The following is a 25,903-nucleotide window of genomic DNA, read 5'->3' on the forward strand; positions in this document are numbered from 1 at the left end:
CTGCCCGGGATCACATTCTTTTCCACATCCAATCAGTATCCAGGTCTCGTGGATTCTGCCTCCCAAATACCTTATCCCCTTTTCTCCAACTGCACAGATACCACCCCCAACTCAGGTGCCACCAATTCTCTCCAGCGATACAGCAACAGCCTCCTAACTGGTGTCCTTCTCCTCGCCTATGCCTTCTCATCCCTCTCCCTCACAGGCTTCTAAACGCACATTCCATCTTCTAACTAACTCCCTGTTTAAATTATTTCAATGGTTCTCCATTGTCCAGAGGACAAAGTCCAAACTCCTTAAATGAGCCAACAAAGCTTAGCTTTGGCCCACACCTCCCTCTACCACCTTGCCTCATGATTCTATGAGTAGTCACACTGGTTTCTTTCTTAGTTCCTGGAAAACTCCTTGTTCTCTTTGGCTTCTGGGCAGTCACACATTCTGTTCCCTCTGCCTGAGATCCTCTTCTCACCCCCACTTCGTCTGGCTAACTCTTGCTTATCTTTCAGGTCTGCACATAAATGTCACTTCCTCCAGAAGGCCTTCCCAGATTTCCTGAAGTTTGGGTGATTTATGTCATTCTGCATCTTGTCTTTCCTCCATCCTGGCCCTTATACACTATACTATAATTTTCTTGTTACTTCTCTGCTTTTTCCATAGTATGCAGAGTTCCTGAGGAGAGGCATTATTATTATTTTTTTTTTTTGCGGTATGTGGGCCTCTCACTGTTGTGGCCTCTCCCGTTGCGGAGCACAGGCTCCGGACGTGCAGGCTCAGCGGCCATGGCTCACGGGCCCAGCCGTTCCGCGGCATGTGGGATCTTCCCAGACCGGGGCACGAACCCGTGTCCCCTGCATCGGCAGGCGGACTCTCAACCACTGCGCCTCAGGAAGCCTGAGGCATTCTATTTTATTTCTTTTTTATTCCTAGCACTTAGCACAGAGCCTGACATAAGGATTGGTCTATATTTATTGAATTAATTCAGTAATTCAACAAATATTTATTAAGTGCCTACTTTGTACAGGCGCTGGGGATAGAGTGATAAACAGAACAGATATGGTCACTGTCCTTGTGGTGGGGAGGCAGTGAAAAGTAAATAAATGAATAAATATATAATTACAAATTGGGAGGGGGGAGTGCTATACAGAAGAAAAGGATGCTATGAGAAAGAATGCTTTTTTGATTGGGTGATTGGGGAAGGCCTTTCCAAGCAGGTAACTTTTAAGTAGAGCTTTGAGGGCTAGAAGGAAAATAGTAGGGATGAGGGTGTGGGCATCAGAGAGTGAGGGAGGGAAATCATTCTAGGCTGAAGGAACAGCATGAAGGAAAGTCCTTAGGCAGAAACTCACTGAGAACCCGAAAGGGTTCATGTGGTCAGAGCAAAGGGAATAAAAGGCCACAGGTGAGTTTGGGAAGGTAGGCTGGAATGAGATCACAAAGGACCTTGATGTTAAGAATCTGGGTTCTATCCCAAACTGGGAGGGAAATGATGTAATTTACAAAAAATAAAAATAAATTTAAAAGCTTCACTGGCAGCTATGAGGATGGAAGAGGAGCCAGGGTGGAAGCAGGGAGACCGCTTGGGAGGCTACCCCAGTGCTTCAGGTAGGCTGACGTTGGGTATTAGCAGAGCTCTAGGCAAAAAAGTGGATTGATTTGAGAAATAACCATGAGGGTGAGTCAAAAGGACACCGAGATGGACTGGATGTGGGAGGGGAAAGGAATGACAATAAGGACTCCCAGGTTTCTCCCCTGAGGATGATGGGCTGTGCCTAGAGACAGTGAAGGCTAAGGAGCTGATTTGGGCCATTCCATTTTAACCATGAGATGTCTGAGAGGTGCCTGTGTGATACCCAGGTACAGATGTCAAGTAAGAAATAGAATATAGGAGCTCCAGGGAGAGGTCTGGGCTGGTTTTTGACTTGGAAGCATTGGCATATTAATGACACAAGGCAATGACAATGGATGGGACCATCTAGGGATAGAGAGTGAAGAGTGAAGGAGAACTCAGAGAAATGGGAGGAAGACCAAGAGTGTGTGGGATCAAGGAAGTCACGGGAGGAGGGGGATTCAAGAAAGAAGGAGCAGTGAAGTAAGATGAAGACTGGAGAGTGTCCACCAGATTTGGCTGTGGTGGAATGGGAGGGGCAGAAGTCAGGTCAGAGTGATGGAAAGATGAATGGAGATGAAGCAATTAACACAGCAGTTGTAGACAGTTCAGGAGAGAAATCTGGCCATGAAGCGAAGCAGAAAGATAGTCAGACTACTTCAAAACAGGCAGTGACTGGGCGCCGGTCAGCACTATCTGTGCCCAACTCGATGCACCATGGCCCTCTCTAAAAACAATGCATGAATGAATGAATGCAGTGGGGCCAGTCCAGAGTCCAGAGCTCTCTCCAGGTTTGCGGAGGGGCAGGAGAGGGGCTCAGCTGCATGTGCCTTATGTTTATGTGAGGGTGGGCATGGATAGGGTAGGAAGGGCATCCCTGAATGTGGACACTGGGATTCTGAGGTTCTTTCCCCAGATGTGCAGGGTTCTGAATCTGGAGACTCAATACAAAGACAACAACATAGCAGGAGGAGGACAGATCGAGGGTTGGCAGAGGGAGCAGGAGGCCAGAGCCCAGCTGAAGCTTCTGTTTGGCAAAGGGGAGGGCTGAGAGGAAGGGTAGGAGTGGTCTACTGGGCCCTTCTGGGGCAGCTGGAAGTCAGGCTCCGCCTCTCACCAAGCCCAAGGGGCTCTCCCAGCCTGTCACACAGGGGCGGTGATTGGGCAACATCCAAGCACGGACAGCTCCTCCCTCCCTTCCCCTTCCTGCTTCAGTTCCCCACCCAGACGTGCTGGGCATGCAGCCGCTGAGGTCACACCCCTGCCTAAATCACCAAGATTCCCTTCCTCTCCTGGGCTTTTACTCCCACCTCTCCCATCTCGCTCCTCCTTAGAGATCTGCCCCCGAGGTCCTATAGGCCATTGTTTAAATAGACTTTATCACAGCAGGTATTTGGAAAATCTTGAACTCAGAGCTGAGATTTCACCCTCCTTCCTCGGGCTGCCTACTGCCATCTCTGCATCCCTTATCCTTCCCATCTTTTAACTGAGGTTCTAAAGGCACTTCATTTCCTTTTCAGCATTCATTCAACACCTCTGCTAGGCCTGGGGATACAAAGATAAATACTCGCAGCTCAGCCTTCATGGATTCCACAGTCTAATAAATCAATTAATGTAGCGCAATATGGTGAGGGCTATGACAGGGAAGCACAGATTGATTGCTAAGAGTCACCTAACCTAGATCTGGGGCGAGGGAAGGATGTACCGGAGGCTGGAGGTCCAGAGAGTTCTCCTGAGGCAAGGGCCATTCAAGAGCTCCAGGATGGGTAAGAGTTAAAGAGAGAATGGTGCCTTCTGCATCAGGAGACTGAATAAAACACTGTGACAGGGGAGGACTAAGAAATGAGATGCAGTGGTAGGCAGGAGCTAGATCATACAAATCTTTGCTGGCCTTAGTGAGGAGTTGAGACTTTACCCTTCCCTGCTAGGGGATTAAGGCTTTATCCAAAGAGCAAAGGAGCAGGGTGGGGAGGTGAAGAGGGTTTAAGTATAGAGTGAGAGAGCAAAAAGAGTAAATTTTTGACTGCACTGTGGAAAACTGTTGAGGGGTATCATGAGTAGAAAGTTAAGAGACTGCCATGATATCGTAGAGGAGAGAAGATGGTGGCCTTGATTAGGGGAGTAGCTAAGGGGAGGTTGACAGAAGTGGATTTTATAGGGAGGAATCAATAGAACTTGGTGACCAGTTGGTTAGATATGAAGAGTAGAGGGAGAAGAAAGAATTAGAGATGATTCCTAGTTTTCTGGCTTGAAAACTCTGAAAGACAAGCAGTTTGGATGGGAGGGTGACAGCTCAGTGTTTAGTAAGAGGAATCTGAGGTGCCTGTGGGACATTTGAGAGGTCCAGCTGGCAGTTGGAAAGATAAGCTGGAGCCTAGGAAAGAGGTCTGGCCTGGAGATATGGATTTGGGAGTTGGTGTAGAGATGGTACCTGAAGGCATGGAAGTGGATGACATCACCCAGAGAGGGCATAAGATGAGAAAGGAGAGCCTGTGACTGTGCCCCAACGAACCTCAACATTTAAGGGACAGGCCCAGAAAGCAAAGCCTGAAAAGAAATTGAAAAGGTGTGGCCAGAGAGGCAGGAGAATCAGGAAAGAGATATGAAAGCCAAGGGAGAAGAGAGCTTCATGAGTAAGAGAACAATCTTCATTGTGAAATGCTGCAAACAGTTCCCATGATCTAAAGCCCAAAAGAAGCTGGTATTAACCTCAGGGAGTGTGGTTTCTAAGGGCTGGAGGAAAGGAAGCCAGATCCAGGGGGCTGAAGAGGAAGTTGATTGTGAGCAAATGAGGACAGCCAGTGCTGATTCCACCTGATCTTTGACATCTGCAAAGGATGTGTTTCAAGGCTTTTCAGTTTCTCCAAATTCTCAAACAGCATCTAATTTCCTCCATGACTTCCTCGTACAACCTCATGAGAGTCCCAGTATACATGATTGACACAGCTGTGAGTGAAGGTAGGTGACCGAGGCATTGTTAAAAAGTGGACGCAAGGGGCCAGGTAGGCTCACTTGCTTCTGAAAATGACTCACTCCTGGTCACTAGCCTCCAAGTGTATTTGATCATTTGAGGCTTCAGCAAAATGGCAAATGACTGCAGGCTACAGTCTTTGGGTTTTTCTTTGAAACAGATGAAGCCTTGGAGGAGGTGAAGTCCTCAAAGCCAAGGAATCCTTGTAATAAGATTGGCAGGGAAGGAAAATGATGAAATTTGCAGTACCAACTCTCCCACTCCCTACTGCCAGACTGAGTAAGTAGGTGAATGAACCATTCAATGAGCTGATCAACCTATCAAACAATCAAACTTCCTGGGCACTCTGGACAAGGCCCTTAAAGTGGTTACTGGAGACACAGTGCTGAAACAGACACACTCCCTGTCCTTCACAAGTTCTCAGACTAGTGTGGGAAACAGACATGGAAATACACAACTACCATGTGATAAGGGTCATGATATTGACATATTCAAACTGCTATGGCAGCAAAGAGGAGGAAGTACCCAACTCTGAAGGTGGTGGAGAATAAAGAAGACTTGCAGAGGAAGGGATATATGAGCTGGCTCTTGGCGGACAAATAGGAGTTTGATAGGTACACTGGGAAAACAGTGAGTAATGGAACAGAAGCATGAAAAATTAAGAAACATGGACCAGTTGGGCAAGAGAGCAAAACTCAAAAGGGCAGAGGCTGTACTTGATGCTATCACAACCCACTCGATGCGAGTTCTCCACTTGCCTCTCTGGCTGCTCCTTCACTGTCCATTCCTTATATGTCTAGCTCCTCAGGGCTTTGTTCTAGGGCCTCTTCTCCCCTCACTTTCATACTCTGTCTGGAAAATCTCACCGTCTCCCATGGTTTCAGTTACCATCCACTTGCTAATGACTCCCAAAGCCTTATCTCCTGTGCAGAAAACTTCTTGAAACCACACCTGTATATCCAGCTGTACCCTGGACATCTGTACAGGGATGATGCTACAGACTAGTCTAAAACTGAATTCACTTTCCCCGAACCTACTCATCTTGCTGCATCTCTCATCCCAATAAAAGCCACCACCATCCACCTAGCCACATCAGCCAGAATCCTGGGAGTCTTTTCAATTCCTCCTCTTCTTTCAACTTTCAGATATAAGGTATGACTATTATCCTTGCTTCTGCTCCTAAAATGTGTCTAGGTTAAAAGTCAGGAGATCCAGGAGCTAGTCCTGACTCTCACTAATTTCACCAATGCAAGGTAAGACTCTGGACAAGTTCCTACTCCATCCCCTTACTTGCAAATTGGGGGAGGGTATCTTTTTCTTCCCCAAATCTGAGATTCCCAAGGTTTTCTGTCCAGCCAAAGGTCCCTACAGACTGTAATATGTGCCCACGATTAAATCCAGTCTTGTACTACCTTGAGTATGATTGCTGGTTTCCACAGGAAGGCTAGGTGTGTTAGAGAGTGGTTGTAGTTGTCCCCACCTCCCTTCCAAAATAAATGTTTGCTGAGTTTAGGGCACCCCCTACCCTAGCCTAGCAAAATGGTTTTGCTCCATTTTTCTGAACACAGTCTGTACTATATCAACTATGGGCCTTTGCTCAAGCTCTTCTCTCAGCAAGAATGCCATTGTCCCCTAAGTGGCTGAGGCAGCACCTGGCACACAGAGGGTGCTCAGTATATGTTGGTGATAAGAGAGCCATGTTTAAATCACTGCAGTATCCTCTCACCATACAGAGAGGCAAAATCAAAGGCAATAACAAGACAAGTGAATTAAGTTCCATGGAAAAAGACCTCCACTTAACATAAAGAAGCTTTCCCATAACAGAAGTAGTAAGTGCTCTGTCACTGGAGGCATGCAAGCCAAGAGAAGCAGGGCACCTGTCAGGCCTGCAGCTCTGATTCCAATTCTGCAGCAAATCAGAACCCTGCTTAGGGGATGAATGGGCACTGATGAGCTGGACAGACAGGCAGGGAGAGACGTGTGAAAAAGACCTCTGCACCTGCTCCAACCTACCAGATCTCATCTTCCTACAGGGGCCAGTCCTGGGTTTTTGCTTTCCACATCGGAGACCCCCACACCAGGAACAAGCCCAGGGCTGGCCTTTAGTGGAATGACCTCCCTGGGGTGCAGCCTGCCCCTCCAACCTGCAACCATCTGTCCCTGCAGGTTTGCAGCCCATGATCCGAAGCCAAGTCCAGAAGGGAGGAGGCCAGAACCAGGGAGGAGCCTGGGGTCCTCCAGGCGGGGCCCAGGCTGCAGGGGAAACAGAAGGGTCCTTTCCTACAAGAAACAGCCTCCGGATGCGGCTTCCTGTCCAGAGGCCAGTGCTAGAGGAGGAAAGGGTGTCCTCTATTCCCGCCGGTGGGCCTCTAGGTGCCTGAGGAGGGAGGGGGTAGCAAAGGGTGGAAGTGTCTGCACCAGGGAGAAAGGAACCCTCGGACAAGCTGGGCCACAAGATTCCAGAGTCCCACTCAGCAGCCCCACCCGCTCCCCCACCCCCCACCATCCTCGGCCGCAGCGTTCGACACCCTCCGCCAACATACACAAGCTCCCAAACCCCGCGCTCCTCCAAGGAAGCATCACCCATCCACCCGCGCCTCCCCCCTCAAACATGGACCTCACGTGAGCAGCCACAGCCCGAAGAATCCCCCCACTGCTCTCACGGACAGGGACACGCCTCACGTGGACAGAGACAGGCACAGCTTTTGAAAAGCATCTATGCCCTCACCCACAGACACTCGGACAGACACACCGCCGCTCGCACCCGGACCGGGACCTGGGCAGACAGGGATACAAACGCACCCCTGGGGGCCGCCCGTCGCACTCACCGCGGCGAGGCAGGATGGGAGGGCCAAGACCCGGACTGCGGCCACTCCGAGGGGCCCGCGGCGCTGCTGCTGCCAGCGCCCGTCCGCCCGGCTCTGCCCGCGGCGCCGCCCCACGTCCCGCGCCTCCGCCTGTCCCCGCGCCGGCGCCGCCGCCGGACCCGCCGCACAGGCCGGAGGGAGGGGCCGGGGCGGGGCTGCGGACCAGCCGGGGGAGGGGGCGGCTCGGAGACCGAAGACCCACCCACGCCCCGCCCGCCGCCACGGAGGCCCCGCCCGCCCCAACCCCACCCGCACCGCTCCTCCAACTCTCCCGAAGCTCCTGCAGGAGCTGCCTCCCCTGTCGGGCTGGGGAACCCTTGAGCAGGATCCCGGATCCCGGATCCTCGATCCCCGCCAGCTGCCTCTGGCTCCCGACGGCTCCAGGAAAGGGCAGCGCAGTGGGTCTCAGGGACTGGGCGGACGCTCCGTCACGAAAAGGCAGCTGGACGGCAGGGTGTTCGGACTCTGGGAGCCGGTAAGGGCTGTCTCCTGGAGGTGCCCTTCCAGGCTTTCCTGGGGGGCTCCTACGGACTATGCTACTGTGGTCTCTGCTGAGCAGGGGGAGACAGGGATCGCCTGTGCCTCGGCACGGATCTCTGGGCGGCGGACGAGCCCCAGGGTAGAAGGGCAGTACGCAGAGCTCTGGGAGAAGGGGCTGACGGGGTAGAAAGATGGGGGACTTAACTTGGCTCAGGGTGCCTGGCTCTCCCTCAGGAGCCCCCTCGCGAGGAAATTATGGTTCAGACCATCCAGCGACTCCCTTCCACCCTCCAAAGACCAGAGCAATTCTCAGAATCATCGCCTTGTGGAAAAGCAGCCCCGGTGGAAAATAATAAAAAGTATAACAGTTAACAAGGACTGAGTGCTTATTATGTGCCAGACACATAACGCATCACTTTACATATATTATCTTCTTTAGTACTCATAATCTTAATAGGTAGTTTCTTTTATTAGCCGTGTTTTGCAACGGAAATAACTGAGGGCCCTTGGCTCCCCAGACATTAACCCTGATCACTCAGGCAGAAAGTGCTGGAACCAGGGTTTGAGCTCTGCTTATACGTCCTGCCTCGTCACTTGGAGCTTCAGTACCTTTCATGTTGAAAAAGCCCCAGTGGCCCATAAAGTGAGGGGCCACCCCACTCTATAATGAAGCCCCAGTCAGATAACTGCACCCTTCCAGAGGTAGGGGAGAATGCTGAAAAATTCTGGAGCATTCCTCGGTCAAGGAGCATAGCGTGATGGTACCTGGTCCCTGAGTAAATCAAAGTGCTATTGGGGAGCTTTCTTGCATCACACAAGGTTCAGATTTGGGCTCAACACCAGGATGCAGCAGGGACCCTGGGAAGTGCCTTGACATCTCATCTGCCTCAGTTCTGGCACCCAGCACAGGTGCTCTGGTGCTTGTGAATGAGCCTCAGACAGGGTTCACGCTTGCTTTGGAATATGGGGCCAGGGCTAAGAGACTACTCAATATGAAGCAACTCCGGTCTGTGTAACACTATTTTAAGCCTCACAAAGACTTCTTTCCTCAATCCTAAACTTCTCCCATGTCATCAAACGTCTGCTGATAAGGCTTCACAGCTCCTTTGAACAAAGGGCAAAAGTCCTTAAGCAGCCTGAAAAGGCTCAGCATGATCTACTACCTTACCTCTAGTCATCCTCTAGCCACTCCCCCTTCATTTTTCCCAAGCTGAATTCCTTCCTATTCGTACTCAGGGCCTTCACATATGTTGGCCTCTTTGCCTAAGATGCTCTTCCCCCTACTCTTTACCTGGCTGTCCTCTAGTTACCCTCAGGTCTCAGCTTTCAAGTTGACATCCCCATCTCCACCTATCTAGGCTAGATGCCCCTCCTCTGTGCTCCCATAGCTCCCTGTACTTCTGTATTTCTGTATCCTAGGACTTATCACTGTATTATAGTTGCCTAGTTACTTGCCCCTATCCCCCACTAGGCTGTAAGCACTGTGGGCAGGGACCGTGTTTTATTCCCTGATGTTTCGCCAGGGTCTAGCGCAGTGCCTGGCAAATAAAAACACTCAGTAAATATTTGCTGTATGAATGACTGGATGATGGAGGTCAGTGGGCCCAACCCCCTCTGGGGCCTGTGTTTTAAGATCCAATGCTATCCTGGTGCTAGCCTAAAGGGCAAATAAAGCTTTGGCTCCTACTGGGGCTGGGTGAGGAGAGTAGGCCCTCAGATTCTTCCTGAAACCTGTGACTTCAGCTATCTGGCCCCAGCTCTCCTGAAATGATAGGATTTTGGTGTGTAATTAGACTGAGCGTTTCTCTACCCAGACCACCCTCCTAGAGTCCCCCACAAATTGACCTCACTGGGCCTGCTTTTATGAAAGGTTTATTCCTAGTGCTAGGTCCCAATCTTCCAGGGCTCTAAGCACAATTAAACTGGGTGGGTAGGTGAGGGGAGACCCATTCAGATGCAGGGCCAGAAATGGGGCTCCCCATATCCCCACCCCTTTGGTCCCAGTCCCCTTCTCTGCAATGGGCACGCATTGAGGAGGGACAAAGGATATTGGAGGCAACATCATTGGCCCAGGGGAGCCCAAGAAGAGCTGCCATTGGCTGACAGGGCCTTTTGAGGCTCTGCCATTGGTCAGGGGGCACACCCCAGGAACTGGGATAGGCCTGAGGAGTGATGCCATTGGCCAGGGAGTGGTTTTTGTCATAGCCTTTGGCTGTGGAGTGGAAGGAAAAGATCTGGGAATGAAGCCCAGTGGCCAGGAAGATAAAGGACAGGGCAGCAGCTGCTGGGCCTGCAGACCTCCTGTCAGGCCCCAGCCAGGGAAAGGGAACCCAAGCCAGAGCGCAGGTGGCAAGGGATGTCCCATGTCCAAATCTCCCCCACCCTGGGACTGCCCCTCCCAATGTCCTTCTTGACAGCCAGGTTGGGCTGGAGTGGCTCACTGCTCCTCTAGCCAGGAGGGCTTCTCAGCTCCTGGAGGCCGCAGCTTGATGTTGAACTGCTGCAGGGTCTGCTCCAGTTGTTTCTGGTTCCCAGCAAAGTAGGCTGACACAGCATTGTGGAAGAGCAGCAGCTGCTTGTGCATCACCTTGATCTGGGGGTCCAGCAAGGTCAGCTGAGACTGGACTGACACCCTTCCTGAGGGGCTATGAGCCTGAGCCCAGACCAGGGGCACATGGACTCTGCTCTGATGGTGCTTTTGGAGTGGGGGCTGACCTCCATCAAGGGAGCCAAAGGATAAAAGCCAGTGTGATAGGAGAAACCTGACTTGATTGGCAGGGCCAGAGGTTCTGGCACCCAAGCTCAAGGGGTGGATTTTTCCCAGTTATGTTCTTGGGATCAGCAGCCAAATCCTCCAATAGAAAAGGGCCAGGGATCAGAGGGAGGGTGACGGGAAAGGTCCAGGGGTTGAGCGGGCTGAAGGAAGATCCCACGCCTTAGCCAGGCTGCATTTCCCCATCCAATAATGGGGAGGGGTTTTTTTTTTGGTGGTGGGGGGGTCAGTGTTACAGATGGGAAGGTGGGCTGGGTCAAAGGGGTGGGGTTAGCACCTTGTTTTCTTCCAGGAACTTGAGCTTGATGGCCACATCTCCCCGCAGCTTCTCATATTTGTCCCGATGGGCCTGGAAAGTGGCCTGGGCACTCTCAAGTCGACCACGCATCCCTGCGTCACGGGGGCCCAGGCTCAGCTCCTCTAAATCTGTCCGGTAGGCATCGTATTCCAGCCTGGGGAGGGGGTGATATGGGCTGGTCTCCACCCCTTTGCCCTCCACACATACTCTCCTTTCTTTTCTCAATTCTTATGCCCCTAAAGCTCAAACTTCCACCCATGCCAGCCAACGCCCCAAACCCTAGGCCCTGCCAGTGCCCACACCTGGCAGCCTCATACTGTTTGACAGTCATGAGTGTGTCTTCCATGGTCTTGGTTACCAACGTGTTGATGCTAGAGACAAAGAAGTTCACAGCCCCTAGCAGTGTCTCTCCGTTCTTGCACAGCAGCTTCTGCGTCTCTGCATTGTAGCCAAATTCCTCCTGAGGGCAGAAGGGAGGGACAGGCCTTGAGTAACAGTCGGGGCTGTAGGGCCCTTCTTTCCCCTCCTCTCCCGGGAGGAACCAGCCATTGAAAGTGGAACAACCCAGCACTGCCTCCAGCAAGGCTCCCTTAGCCAGAAAGTTAGTGGGGCTGCCCTGGGGATGCCTGGGGCAGGAATGTGGGAGTGAGGGCCTCAGATGAAGTTCACAGGACTGGAGTAGGGAAAGCTAGTGCAGCAGGCAAAGAAGGGGCTCCGATTAGGCTGAGCACTGAAGGCATTCCTGTCAATGCAGAGAGGGGTACTTGTGAGGCACCTGGTGTGCCGCCTGCCCCACCCCCTCCAACTTCTGGACCTCCGTACAAGCCCCTGCCTCCACAGGTGGGTGCTGCTGGGGGCAGAGCTGGGCCCGCCCTGGAGGGGTTCTCCCTCTGGGCTGCAGGAGGGAGGGAGGCTGAGGGGTGACTGCCTGGCGGGCCCGGGCCCAGCCCCACCCCCCCCATCAGGCCTGGCTGAGGCACCTGAAGCTCTGGGGACTTCTGGCTGAGGTCAGCAAAGGCGTCCCCTAGTGCATGCTGGGTCTGCAGCAGGCTGTAGAGGTGGGCTGTCAGTGCCCGGCCCAGCTGCAGGACACTCTCATACTTGCGCTTTGTCTCACGCAGCAGCTCAATCTGCAGCTCTAGCTCCAGGTCCACAGTCCGGGAGCCTCGGCCAAATCGCTCTGATAACAGCTGCTTTGTACACTGATTGGGAAGTGAGGGAATAGGTCAGAGACCCTAGCACCCTGTCCTCCCAAAAGGTACCTACCCCAGCATCCCCAGGCTCCTAGTCTCAGCCATAGATGGGACATTAGGATCTGGAAGATGGGGAAAAGGTACCCAGGGGAGTTTGGGGGAAGGGAGAGGTGCTTGAATCCCACCTTATATGTGTTGATGCCCCATTTCTTGACGATGTCAAACTTCTCTCCAGCGATGCCCCGAGCCACCTCATCTCCGGGGCCAGCAGGAGTGGTATTGTGAGATGGATGGCGGCCAGACCCTAAAGGACCAAGTTCTCTGACACCAGCCTCTCTCAGATACAATCAGACACCTTTGTGGTTCCGCCCATACTTCCCTCCCAGCACATGAAAATGACTTCCCTGAAGGAGCAGAAGCTAGAGACAATTAGAGTCTCCTACTCACTAGGAGGAACTCATACATTGTGCCCTGAGACCCAAAACCCAATATACATCCGGCCTCCTTCTGAAGTGGCGGTGGGGATTGAAGAAGGAGGGAAGAGGGAGTTGCTAGTGTACAGGGGTAGAGAAAACAGCAGGAAGTAGGCTGAGTATGGGGTGACTGATCAAGGATAGTGGGTCCGTCAAACAGAAAACCCGGCTGACATTCCCATGTGGATACTAGTCAGTGTGAGATTCAGAGCTGTTTGTTCCTCTAAATGTTAGAGTCTAAAGTAAAACTCTGAGAAGCCTCACAAAGTTCCAAATCAGATTCAGGCTCCAGAGCAGGCGGGGGAGGCCTGTGAAACAGAGTTCTTTGCTTGACTTAGGTGGTGACAGCAGAGAAAGGACAAGTGGGGCTAAATGACAAGTGGGAGCAGATGGACAACTCTGGGAACTGGGCTTGGGCTGAGATTCCATAGGGTTCATACTAGCAGAGGTTCCCAGGATCTCCAGACATAATTCAAGCCTTCTTGGACATACTCTATGCTCCCTAGAACCACCACTCTCTCCCTCTCCGCTCAAGCTCCCTGTCCTGTTCTGATCATTCATACCTGTGGGGATGAGTCCATCACCAGAGCCCCCATAGCCACCAGACACAATGCTGGTTTCATTGAGGTTGGGTCCTGACACCATCACCTGCTGGAGGTCCTATAGGCCAGAGAAGAGGGGGGCTTCAGGAACATAGGGGCAGCTGAAGCATTTTGGGGGTGAAAACAAGCTTGGATTGAAGCATCATAGAGAGAGCACACAAGGGAAGTCTGCACAGAATCAGAACAAAGATTTGTAAAAAGATTGAAGGGAGATAGGTAAGTTAGGGGAAGGCTACTGGAATAGGGATGACAGTTCAGGGCTTATGAGTTGGGATTCCTCAATTGAAACAAAATGAAGAATCAAACAGAAGCACCTGCTCCAGCCCATCATCCTCAGGAAGCTGCCCAGCTTCACCATTCCCGTGGATGGGGATCTCCATTGTGGCTGCCTTCCCTAGGATCCCGTCCGTCATGGCTAGCGAAGGGACTGGAGTCAAAGTCTCTACCCCAGCGCCCTGCAAAGCCCAACACAGACAGTTCTGGAAACTGGCCAGTACTCCAAAGAGGAAGATCTCCCCTGCCATTTCGGAGGCTGTCCCAGGGTCTCAGTGTTCTGGGGTTTGGCCACTGCTCTTCCCTGAAGTATATGTATTTCTCCCCTCCAAGGTGCGTATGTGTAACACGCACAGCCAGCCCTCAGGCGTGCCTGACCTGAGGTCATGTTCTCATGAACCCCCCCATCCTACCAGGACTCTGGTGATCATTCATGCATTCAATCACTCAAAGGACATTTAATGAGTGCCTACTATGTGTCATGCACTATTTGAGGCACTAGAGATACAGCAGTGAACAAGAGAGGTAAAGTCTGTGCTCTCAAGAAGCGTATGCCCATGCAGGTGTTTCTCCCCATCAGGAGATGAACCCCTTTCCCAGGGCTCAGGTGTGTACCCCCATTCAGGTACGTTCACCACTGCTTGGCCTCTCACACTCCTTTAGTGTTTCTTCCTCTTTCCTGCAGGGGGTCTTCCCCTCCTCCATCCCATGCACCTCCTCTTCCTCGGGCCCTCCCCCCTCAGGCCTTAGTTGAATCAGTTGGTATAAGTTCCCGACCTCTGGGAAAAGCCTTTTTTTCCCAGTACATAGGTAGGTGATCCCTTCCAAAGTCAGTTATGTCTCCCCAGGTGTGTGAGTCTCCGCCCTCCCCCCATACACCTGGGCATCAGGTGTGTCCTCATCCTTCCCCAGGGTTCAGAGGCATCTTGCCCTCACGTCAGGTTCGTGCATTCAACTTGCCCTCGCCCATGCACGTCCCTCTCACCTCGGGCCGGGCCGCTCTTCCCCTCAGGGCGCCAGGCCCGGGCCGCGCGGGGACCTCGGGCTCCAGTTCCTGTCGCGATCCTAGCAGCAGGTCAGGGACTCGGCGGAAGTGACGTCCTCTCCCGGGCAGAAGAAGCCGGCCACGTCGCAGATTATGAGGGCGGAAGTGACGTTGGCATCTGGGGGCAGGGCTATCCTGGAGCCAACCTCTCTGTCCCTGGGGAGCCACGAGAGGTCACTTCCGGGGCGTTACCGAGAAGCTGTGAAGGAAGTGACGTAGGGCACGCGCCGGGGGCGTGATGGAGCAGCAGCAGCAACAGCAGCAGCAGCAGCTCAGAAACGTGAGTGGGAGCTTTAGGGCCATGCGTTCAGCTAGCATCCCTGTCTGCATGGCGGGAACCCCAAGGAACCAGGCATCAGAGGGCTGGGAACGTCGGGCCATGGGGTGCGGTCCTGGGAAAGCTCGGGCGGCGCGGCCTTGAATTGAGATGTGGCCCCTCTTCGCTGAGTTCCTTGTCCCCCTTCTTCCCAGCTGCGGGACTTCCTGTTGGTCTACAATCGGATGACGGAACTCTGCTTCCAGCGCTGCGTGCCCAGCCTGCACCACCGAGCTCTGGATGCTGAGGAGGTTAGGTGGGGGAACTGAGTAGGGAGATTACCCTCGATCCTCAGAGTTAACCGTAGACTGCTTCCCTCTTCCGCCACTTCCCCTACCTCTGGCCCTGGCCTTTCTACAACCCTCGCCCCTAGGCTGGGTATGGGAAGGAAGGAGACGGACCTGACAAGACACCTTTGGCTTCTACTTCCACCCTGTCTTCCTTCCAGGAGGCCTGTCTGCACAGCTGTGCTGGGAAGCTGATCCATTCCAATCACCGCCTCATGGCCGCTTACGTGCAGCTCATGCCTGCCCTGGTACAGCGCCGCATCGCAGACTACGAGGCTGCCTCATCTGTGCCAGGTGTTGCTGCTGAACAGCCCGAAACCTCGCCATCAGGGAGCTAGCCGTCCCCAACCCCGGGAAGGGAGGCACGGGATGGACCCTCAAATTTAAGGAGCCAGTGGACCTTGGGCTGGGTGCAACCTGTATATAGAAAGTGAAGAGTTGCCTGAGAGCTGGGTACTGTTGCTCCTTTTCCTGGAGCTAATAAACCCACTTTTACTCTGTTTGGTTTATAGTCTGGGCAAGGAAGCTTTGCCCACTTGATTGGCACCATCTTTATATTCTGTCAGGATGCTTCAGCCCTGGCAGCAGAGAAATTGCCTTCAACGTGTAGAAGGAAAACCTCAGCATTCCCAGGCACCTGGTTAAAGCGACGTCTGTGGGTACAATTTTAAGACTGGTAATAGCGACAAGAAGTTGGTTTCTGCCCAGATGACAGAAAATGGGAACTCTGTCTAGCTGTCCTTAAATCTGTCTGACTTAAATGGCTCACTTAGAGATATCTAAGGACAGCAGATTAAGAATCCACAGGGCTTTTAGGCGCTACCTCCTGGGAAGTCAGTAGCCTCAGACAGAGATGAAACCTGTAAGAATTCTGGGGTGTTCTGGACGTCAAACACTTCCTCAAGTTGTTACTTAATATTTTCTGTCTTCTTAGGATGAGCAGTAAAATTTTTAAACAAAGAAGGTCTGTGTGCTTGTCTTCAGGAGCAGTCAGAAAGGGGAAAACTTGTGGAACCATATTCTGCAATACAGTCAGACTCGAGGGATAAAAACCTAAGGGAGAAGTAGATGGTGATGGTTATGGGAAAAAAAGGAAGAAAGCCAAATCTTCAGGACTTCTTGAATGTTACCTTAATGTCTCACTGCTTGTCTGAAATGTCCTGATTCCATCTCTTAGTCTACCCCACATTGTTCCCACTGTGCCTGTTCTGTGATTTCTAATTTCAACCTGTCTGTTCTTTCCTCGTTATTTCCCTCCATGTGGAATTTACTTCTGTATTCAGCAATCTGAGTGGCCTATACATCACTGAATTTTCTTGCCATTTTTGTGTCCTTTTTGTATCAGCTGTTTTAACATTTCTGTTCCTCCATTCACACTGCTAGAGAAAAAGCTGTGTAGTGAATGCCACTAATATTCAAGGTCTCCAACCTCAACCAAGCCCTCATTACAAACAAGCAACCGTTTGTGAGTTCCTGGTCTGTTTGCTCTCCTAATCACTACGTCAGTTATTTTACGCCTTCATTGCTCTCCTTAATCCCCTACCTCACCCTTGACTATTCCCCATCAGGTGACCATGTTTGATTTTTAAAATGGAAGTAGAACTTCTTAGACATTGGCTCCCACAGTCATTAAAAAAAAAAGAACGAAATAAAAGAAAACTTACAACCATCCACAAAGCAGATGTTTTCTCTCCTGTACAGATCAGGACGTTGAAATTCTCTGGTAGCAGACCCTGTCTGAAAATGCAGACCTGTCTTTAAATTCTTTTACTGCACCAGGCTGCCTTTCAAAATATCTGTTGAGCACCCACTTTTTATAGGTTCTGGTCTTGGTATTATCACCACTTAACAGATGAGGAAGCAAGAATTCAGTATGTACCAGAAGCCCACCTTATACACAGTTACCTATTGAGAAAAGTGGCTCTAATCAGCTTTTTGCCTCATTAGCTGAACAAACCTTGAACAGAAAGGTTTGCTATGACCCTTCCTTAATAAAAAAGTTGTTGACCAGGAACTTTCCTACTGAGTGGCTTCATGTCTGCCCAATAAAGGTCTCTCCTTGAAAAGTGTAAATGCAGGTAAAGCAGCTTGTGAACTTTGCAATTCCCAGAGACAGGAATGCGGACCTGAGTTATTGTTCTGATGGTGGGAGGATTCTTCTACATCGATATTTATGTATATCCCTGCAATAAACTTCCCATTGTGAATTATCTATGTTTCCATGTCACATAATTAGTAATTGCTGGAGAAGGGCTAGGAACACAGATCTGTCTGACTCTAAAGCCTGTGTCCTTTGAACTTCCAGAGCTTATATTTGCCTGCTCATCTGCAGTCAACCTTTCCCTAGGCATGGAAAGACAAGTGTCCCTCAGTCTGATCCACCAAGACTTTTTAATCTCCTTTCCTTTCTGTTTATAAATAGGTTCAATACTTAAGAAAAGAACCTTATTCCTACTATCTGTCTTCCTTTGTCACTGAAATCTCCTTCAGGTCTTACCATAACGTCTTAGCCATTGGTATAATGAGCAATGTGATGTTTCAAGCACAACACGAGGATAAATGTTGACAAAGCTTTATCCCTTTATCACAAACACTATTTGAGACAGGGTTGTTCTTGCTATTGTGGCTTCAGAACTTAACTGCCTACTCCTTTGCAAAGTCTAATTCCTTTGAGCCTATTCAACTATACCACTCTCATTACTTATCTGTAGTAACTGCCACTCTCCTACTTTCCTCTACATAGCTAGCCGTTGGTCTTCCTCTTGATACTTTAATGTTACACAAGACAGTCCTTTCAGTGTTTTTGTCTCTTAGTTCCTTGACCCAATCTCTAATGATTTCTACTGTCTCAGCTACTCTTATTTACATCCTTTCCATTGTCACCACCCCAAACTGCTCCATCTTCAAAACACTATTACTTGCATCTTATTCACTGACTGTATTCCTTCCACTTTGTTTATTGAACTATTCCTCTACCATTTTTTTTTAATTTCACTGCAGCATTCAGACCATTGCTTCTACATTCTCTCCATTAACACCTTCCTGTCTTTAGATTCCTGTCGAGCTTAAATTCTAGTCATTCTTGGGACTTTGCTGGTCATCCAGTGGTTGAGACTCTGCACTTCCACTGCAGGGGGCCTGGGTTCGATCCCTGGTCTAGGAACTCAGCTCCCGAATGCCATGGGGCGTGGCCAAAAACAAAGTCCTTATTAAATTCTAGTAATTCTTTTGGAATAGGCTAAATTTCCTTCCCTCTCATTTCTTTGTTGGACTTGGGTAAAATGAAACATTTGTGCCTGCATTTAGACATCTAAAAACTGCCCAAGGTAATGACTATAGAGCAGATTTATATCACTATGAATCCATGGTTATCAACTTCAAATGGAGTCTGAGGCCCTGTAATCCCACTAGATTTTTCTAGTCGTCTTTCCTGTTCCCTGCAATGACTATTTCAAACCAATATTCCTTTTTTTTTTTTTTTTGAGAGGCCACTACTGTGGCCTCTCCCGTTGCGGAGCACAGGCTCCAGACGCACAGGCTCAGCGGCCATGGCTCATGGGCCCAGCCGCTCCGCGGCATGTGGGATCTTCCCGGACTGGGGCACGAACCCGCGTCCCCTGCATCGGCAGGCGGACTCTCAACCACTGCGCCACCAGGGAAGCCCTCCAATATTCCTTTTTTTAATACAAATTTATTTATTTTATTTATTTTTTGGCTGCGTTGGGTCTTCTTTGCTGAGCATGGGCTTTCTTTAGTTGCGGTGAGCGGGGGCTACTGATCATTGCGGTGCGTGGGCTTCTCATTGCGGTGGCTTCTCTTGTTGCGGAGCACAGGCTCTAGGCACGTGGGCTTCAGTTGTGGCACATGGGCTCAGTAGTTGTGGCTCATGGGCCCTAGAACGCAGGCTCAGTAGTTGTGGTTCACGGGCTTAGTTGCTCCACGGATCTTCCTGGACCAGGGCTCGAACCCATGTCCCCTGCATTGGCAGGCAGATTCTTAACGACTGCGCCACTAGGGAAGCCCCAAACCAATATTCTTAAGCCTCTTATTATCCCCACGATTCTCTTCACTTTCTGCAGGTAACCTTATTCTAACTTCATAGGCAAAAGTAGAAGCTATCAGTTAGGAGCTTCCGCAACATCTTGCAACTCAAAACTTGGTCACCCATCTACATCTGCATCATTCTCTCCTCTTTCCCTCCCGTCTAAACAGAACAAGTATCCCTCTTATGGCCAGTGCCTATTCCTGTGCACTGAATCCTAGTCCTTCCTTCTTTGGAGATCTCTGACTTTTTCCCACTTTACTAAATTCTCATCAGTGTTTAAGCATGCCAAAGACTCCCGTTACAACAAACAAACCACTCTACCTCACAGGTACCGTCCAGTTTTTTTCCATTTTACAGCTAAACTCAAAACGGTGGATACTTGGTCTTCTCCATTCCCACTTCTCTGCCCACTCTATTTTGACTTCTGTAACCTTTATTCTATTGAAATAGTTCTTCCTGAGGTCACCCTAGCTCACCAAGTGACCTTCATATCCCTAAATCCAGTGGTTATTTCCTCAGCTTACTTCACTTCTTAGTGGCGTCTGGTACTATCGACTTGTTCCTCATGGACACTCTCACTGGTGTCTGTGATTCCACTCGTGTTCTCACTACTACCTCTGGCCACAGCTTCTTAGCCTCCTTTGTGGGCTTACCCACCTCCAGCCATTAAATGTAAAAGTTTTTCAAGGTCCTGTTATTTCTCTAATTTTTCTGGGATTGTTTCATCCCCATTTTGAGCGTTAGTCACTGATAATTCAGATCTCTCCTGTGAGCTACTCGATTTGACATCTCCACTTAGGGGTTTCAAAAACATCCCAACTCAACATGTTTCCTCATAAACTTTCCTCCTATGCCTGGTACTCAACCAGTTGCAGAAACTAGAAACCTCACTCATCCCTTCACTCAATTACCAAATCCTATCAGTTTACATTTCTAAAAGTCCCTTGATTCTGTCTGCTTCTCTTCATCTTCACAATCTCCCACCAAGATTATTGCAATTCCTGCTTCTTCCCATATCCACTTCTGCACCCCTCCAATCTGTTGTCCATTCATTGGCCAGAAGACACAAACTGATGCTTAAAACCTTGCAGTAGCTTCCCATTAGGATTCAAAACTGACATTCTACACATGACCTACAAGGCCCTGCATGATCCAGCCTCCCCCATCCCGCCCCCCACCCACTTCAGCTTAATCTTGTCAGTAACTGTCAAACACTGGACAGTTAATGCTGTTTGTTGAACTGAATTGAATGGAACTGAACCACACCTCACTCCCTCTCTGTATTCTAACCACTCTGGCCTTTCAGTTCCTCTAACCAGTCATACACTACTCCATCTCAGGGCCTATCTGCTGTCTCCTGACTTGGAATGCTTTCCCCCTTACTCTCCCTACCTAATTTCTACTCATTCTTGAGTACTTAGTTCAAATACTGTTTCCTCAAATAACACTTCCCAAACTCCAGCTCCCATAAATGCTTATGTTTTTGGCATGTAGCACTTGTACACTTGGTAATTATCAATATAAACCCCATGAGGTCAGAGTCCTTGTCTGTATTGCTCACAGTTGTGTCCTCATTACAGTGCCTGACTCATAAAAGTGCTTGATAAATATTTGTTGAAGGAGCATCTTTCAGTCTCTTCCTAGCTCAATCATGCCACCTTTTATTAGGGCGTACTCTGATTACCCTTTTTAAAATTGCAACCCATCCTCCCCTCGGACATTCCTGATCCTCTTTTTTTCCCACAGCACTGTCACTTCTCACATACTGCATAGTTTACTCATTTTGTTTATTATTTGTGTCCTCCCCCACTAGAATGTCAGCTCCATAAATCAGGAATTTTTGTCAGTGTTATTATTTAAATTGGTGCCCAAACACAATTGATACTCCACAAATATTTGTTGACAAATGAAGGCAAGAGAGAATATTACCAGAGCAAAGGTCTAGAGCTTGGCTTTAGAGGGAGGAGGATCATCTCTTATTGGTAACAGGAAGGAGGGAGGAATGGATGAGATCAGATCTAAGTAGTTTTTTGATTTGGTTTTGGAAGATTGAGAGTTCCTTTTAAATAGCTTGTGTAACGGTTAGTTTTATGTGTCAGTTTGGCTAGGTTACAGTACCCAGTTATTTCATCAAACATTAATAATAGAGGTATTGCTGTGATCGTATTTTATAGATGTGGTTAACATCTATAATTAGTTGACTTTAAGCAAAAGAAACTTCCCTCAATAACGTGGGTGGGCTTCATCTAATTAGTTGAAGGCCTCGAGCAAAAACTGAGATTTCCCAGAAAAGAAATTCTGCCTCAAGATTGCAACATTAACTCCTGCCTGAGTTTCTAGCATGCTGACCTGCCCTACAGATTTTGGACTTCCCAGCACCACAGTCGTGTGAGCCAATTCCTTAAAATCAATCTCTCTCTCTCTCTCTCTCTATATATATATACACACACACACACACACACACACACACACACACACACACACATCTTTCTTCCTCCCTCCCTCCCTCCATTCCTCCTCTGCTTTTTTTCTCTGGAGAACCCTGACTGATACAGCATCTACATTTTTTTTTTTTTTTTTTTTTTTTTACATTTTTTTTTTTAAGTTGGAAGGGAAGTTATCATCAGAGAGTAAAGCCAAAGAAAATGGAAGGTGGGAAAGTACAGCAGAATGTTTGAAATAGTCATTGCACAGAATGAGAGAGTGAACTGACCAAAGGAACATAATTAGATTATTAGGTAGTGTTGAAGGCTCAGTAGAGGTTACTGAACAGAATTCCCTTTTGGCTTTGTCTGTCTGGAAAACTTTTTTTTAATTGAAGTATAACTGATATACATTGTTATATTAGTTTCAGGTGTGCAACATAGTGATTTGACATTTATGTACCTTATGAGATGTTCACCACAGTAAGTCTAGCCACCATCTGTCACCATTTTAAGTTATGACAATATTATTGACTGTATTCCCTCTTCTGTGTATTACATCCCATAATTTATTTTATAACTGGAAAAAACTATTATTTTAAGGCCTAAAACTTTAAGGCCTACCTGTAATTCTTCCTTGCCCTTTCCAGGAAGGATTCTTATTTGTGCCCTCATTGAACCCTTCTTTGTCTCGTTCACCATTACGTCCCCAGCACTTGGTAGAGTGCCATAAACAACAACAAAAGCACATAGCTCACACAAATCAGTTATATCACGTGTGTATTATCTACCAGGCTCTAGTCTAAGCATTTTATATACATTAACTCATTTAATTCTCACAACAACCCTGTAAAGTAGGTACTACTCTTATCTTCATTTTACACAAAAAAATAAGATTGCAGTAAAATATCCCATGACTAGCAAGTGGTGGAGTCAGGTTTTCAATCCAGTCAGTGTGACTTCCAGAGTCTGTCTCTTTCTTACTAATGAAGATTGATTGCTATACATTTATGCATTTGTTCCACAAATACTTTCTGATCACCTACTCATGGTGCCTAGCACTAGGGGCTGGGGGTACAGCAGAGAGCAGTCAGAACCTGCCACCGTGGAGCTTATACTTCTAGTCAGGGGAAACAGACAATAAGCAGTTAAGTAAGTATTGATATGAGAAGGTAATAAGTGCTATGCGGAAAATTAATGCAGGGAAGAAGGATAAGGAAGGTGGGGAGAGTGTTGCTGTTTTAGGCTGGGTTGTCAGAGAAGAACTCACTAATGAGGTCTCCTCAAGCAGAAACTTGAAATGAGGGAGGAAGCCTTGTGGACATCTGGAAAAAGAGTGTTCACTGTGGTATCAGCCTCTACTTGCCCATAGCATCCATTGTCCCCTTCTTCCTTTACTAATAGAACCCCTGAATTTAACCTGGGCAGATGGTGGCTGAAAATAAAGATCAGATTTTGCAGCTTTCCTTGCAGCTAGGTGTGTCCATGTGATTGAGTGATGCATGCATTGCCAGGTTGTGCCCTTAAGGGTAAGGGTATGCCTTCTCCTACTCTTTCCCCCATCTCACTACTTGGGATGGGGCCCAACACACACGGTGGTGAACTGTCTTGGACCTTGAAGATAAGGACCACTTTCCTGGAGAAGGCAGAACAACTAAAAGGCTGCCGTATTAGCCCTGGAGTACTTATTCCTGGACAGTTGTGTGAGAGAAAAAGTAAGCTTCTATTATGTTTAAGCCATCGTATTTTTGGGGTCTTTTTATTATTACAGCGTATGTGTAGTAGACAGAATGTTAACATGGTGCCCAAGATTTCCCACCCCCTGTGTACACACCCTGTATAATCCCTAGGACTGTGAATATGACAGATTTTACTTCTGTGATTAGGTTGTATTATATGACATACTTGACTGTAAGAAAGGGGGATTATCCGGGTGGGCCTGGCCTAACCACATGAACTTTTTAAAAGCAGGGAGTTTTCTCTGGCTGGTTGCAGAAGAGAATGTCAGAAAGACTTGAAACATAAGAAGGATCTGAGGCGCTGTTGCTGGTTTGAAGATGAAGGTGCCATATGGCAAGGAAGACAGGTGGCCTCTAGGACCTGAGAGTGGCCCCTGAGGCCCAGGAGGAAACAGGGACCTCAGTCCCACAACCGCAAGAAACTGAATCCTGTCAACAACAAGAATGAGCTTGAGGATTTTCCCCCAGAGCCTCCAGACAAGAGCTCAGCCCAGCTGACCTTTCAGGCTTATGATATCCTGAGCAGGGAACCCAGTCAGGCCATGCTGGACATCGATGTACAGAACTGTGAGATACTAAATGGATGTTGTTTTAAAGCTGCTTAGTTTGTGGCAGTTGGTTACACAGCCACAGAAAACTTCTCTGTCTTCTAAATGAACCGTAAGCAGAGATGTACTGTATGAAGGCTCTAGGGGGTGGGGGGTGGAGCATGCTCAGTGTGATCCAGGCACAGAGGAGTGGTGTGAATAGGGATAGATGGACAAAAGCCCACAGAGGTAGCAGCCAGCTGATGAGATAGCAAATTGTAGGCTGTGTAGGACTTCGGCTTTCCTGAGGGAATGAGATGATAAGGCATTGGTGAGTTTTGAGCAGAGGAGTGATAGGATCTGCCTGTATTTGAAAAAGGTCACTGGCTGCTCTGAAAAGAGCAGATTGTAGGGGCAAGGGAGGAAACAAAGAGACCAGTTAGAAGTCTATGGAATAATCTAGGTGAGAGGTGATAGTGGCCTAGACCAAGGTTTAGCTCTTAGGGAGGTGAGAAATAGTTGGATTTGGGATATATTTTGAAGCTATAGCTTAACAAAATTTGCTAAAGCATTAGACATGGGATGTGTGTGGGGGGAGAGCGGAGTCAAAGGTGATGCTAAATTTTGACCCAAGCAACCGGAAAAATGGACTTGCTATTTACTGAGATGGGGAAGACGGTGAAAGGAACAGGTCTGTTTGGAAGGGAGGCAGTTAGGAGTCTGGTTTTGGACATTTTAAGTTTTTAAGTTTGGGATTCTTATCAGATTTATAAAGCAGAGGTGGGACTCTATCACGTGCTGAATTTCTATTCATTGTTAATCATTCAGGTGTTCCCCCCACCTCCAACCCCAATTTTGAGTTCCCTGTGATCAAGGAGTTTGTCTTGTTTGGGTTTTTTGCAGGGGGTGAGGTGGGCTAGGCGGATACGTGCGAGTGTGTGTTGGGTTGGGGAGTGTCCCAAAGACAGCTTGCTGGTGCCCGTGGCAGCTTACAGGCTCACTAATAGATAAACAGGCACGTGCATTACACCTGCCCACGACACCCTTAGGATTGCGACTTCCCCAAATCAACCACGTAGCTCTTTTCCAGACCCAACCGGTCAGACGGCCTGTTCCCAAGGCCGGCAGGCAGCCTGTAGGTTCGGCCTGGGCTCGGCCCTCCCCTCTAGGCCCCGCCCCCTTCTGGCTTCGCCCAAGGTCTCAAAGGAGGCTCGGGCCTCAAGCGATCCAGTAACTGTTCTCACCGCTGGGAGGGGGTGGGGCTGCGGGTGAGTTTGCTGCTGAGGGTCAGCTTCCTTTCGCACCGCTCCCCGCACCGCCCCCAAGACAACGGCTCTCTCCACTGCCCCCTGGCATGTCCCCTTCTCCTGCGCTCCTACGCATCCTCTTCCCCTCCGTTCCCCCCACCTCCTCTTCCTTCTTTCCTCCTCCTTCCAGCCCGGCCCTCTCCGCTCTACCCCGCGCCCCACTCCATCCAACCAAGTAGTTCTCTGTACCCACGCCTCTGCTTTCTGTCCTCAACACATCCCTCAGCCCATGGGCAAATGGGACTGGGGCTTCGCTGCCTCTGAGTGACGACGTGTTCCTCCCTTCAGGCGATCGCCAGGCTCCAATCCCAGTGACAGTTCCCTGCTGTTCTAAGGTCCTCTGAGTGAGCCCTTTCGGTGTGTGTGTCTACAAGTGATCACACGTGTGTGTGCCAGTCTCTGGGTGGAGGTGGCTGTGTGTAGAGCGAGCCTGTGCCTAGGATCCAAGTCTAAGTTCATCCATTTTTCCAGCAGGCACTTCCCCATGAAACCTCACCAGCAGATACCGCTCTCTTCCCTTCCCTTGCCTCCTGTGCCCCTTAGGCCAGGTGAGGGGACAATGTTCTGGGCAGTGGGAAGGGACTTTTGTGCAGGGAGGGCCCTACCTCTGTCCTGGGCCTGCTTTTTACCAGTCTTTGGGGGAGTCTGTGGGGTCCGTTGAGGGTCTCAGGAAAGGCC

At 49.5% G+C, this 25,903-nt stretch overlaps 3 protein-coding genes across 9 annotated transcripts in view; 2 read left to right on the forward strand and 1 right to left on the reverse strand.

Annotated features, from left to right (window-relative positions):
• Positions 1 to 9,783: 9,783 nt before the first annotated feature.
• On the reverse strand, positions 9,784 to 13,691 carry ARFIP2 (ARF interacting protein 2; the record flags this gene model as incomplete). Of its 7 annotated transcripts, none has more annotated exons than XM_079709193.1 (7): positions 9,784 to 10,517; positions 10,975 to 11,149; positions 11,298 to 11,455; positions 11,976 to 12,197; positions 12,374 to 12,492; positions 13,225 to 13,321; positions 13,578 to 13,691. In XM_079709193.1, the coding sequence occupies 7 exons, from the start codon at positions 13,674 to 13,676 to the stop codon at positions 10,362 to 10,364; spliced, it is 1,026 nt and encodes a 341-aa protein (XP_079565319.1). The 7 variants fall into 7 exon arrangements, with proteins under 7 accessions (XP_079565319.1, XP_079565316.1, XP_079565313.1 ...); XM_079709190.1 differs by having other exon boundaries at positions 12,374 to 12,444; positions 13,578 to 13,676; XM_079709187.1 differs by having other exon boundaries at positions 11,298 to 11,452; positions 13,578 to 13,676.
• Positions 13,692 to 14,819: 1,128 nt separating this feature from the next.
• TIMM10B (translocase of inner mitochondrial membrane 10B) lies at positions 14,820 to 15,584 on the forward strand (the record flags this gene model as incomplete). The annotated part of the gene is made up of 3 exons (XM_079708231.1): positions 14,820 to 14,861; positions 15,053 to 15,148; positions 15,346 to 15,584. 3 exons carry the CDS (start codon positions 14,820 to 14,822, stop codon positions 15,520 to 15,522), a joined length of 315 nt encoding a protein of 104 aa, XP_079564357.1. The 3' UTR covers positions 15,523 to 15,584.
• Positions 15,585 to 20,357: 4,773 nt separating this feature from the next.
• DNHD1 (dynein heavy chain domain 1) overlaps positions 20,358 to 25,903 on the forward strand; it is a gene marked incomplete at both ends in the record, with an annotated part of 65,109 nt that continues 59,563 nt past the window's right edge. The window contains 5 exon segments of the mRNA XM_079707807.1: positions 20,358 to 20,425; positions 23,777 to 23,948; positions 25,088 to 25,186; positions 25,514 to 25,536; positions 25,769 to 25,773. Coding sequence (XP_079563933.1) covers positions 20,358 to 20,425; positions 23,777 to 23,948; positions 25,088 to 25,186; positions 25,514 to 25,536; positions 25,769 to 25,773 — 367 coding nt within the window.

The sequence above is a fragment of the Hyperoodon ampullatus genome (assembly GCF_949752795.1).
Source record: "Hyperoodon ampullatus genome assembly, chromosome: 7".
Taxonomy (NCBI): Eukaryota; Metazoa; Chordata; class Mammalia; order Artiodactyla; family Ziphiidae; genus Hyperoodon; species Hyperoodon ampullatus.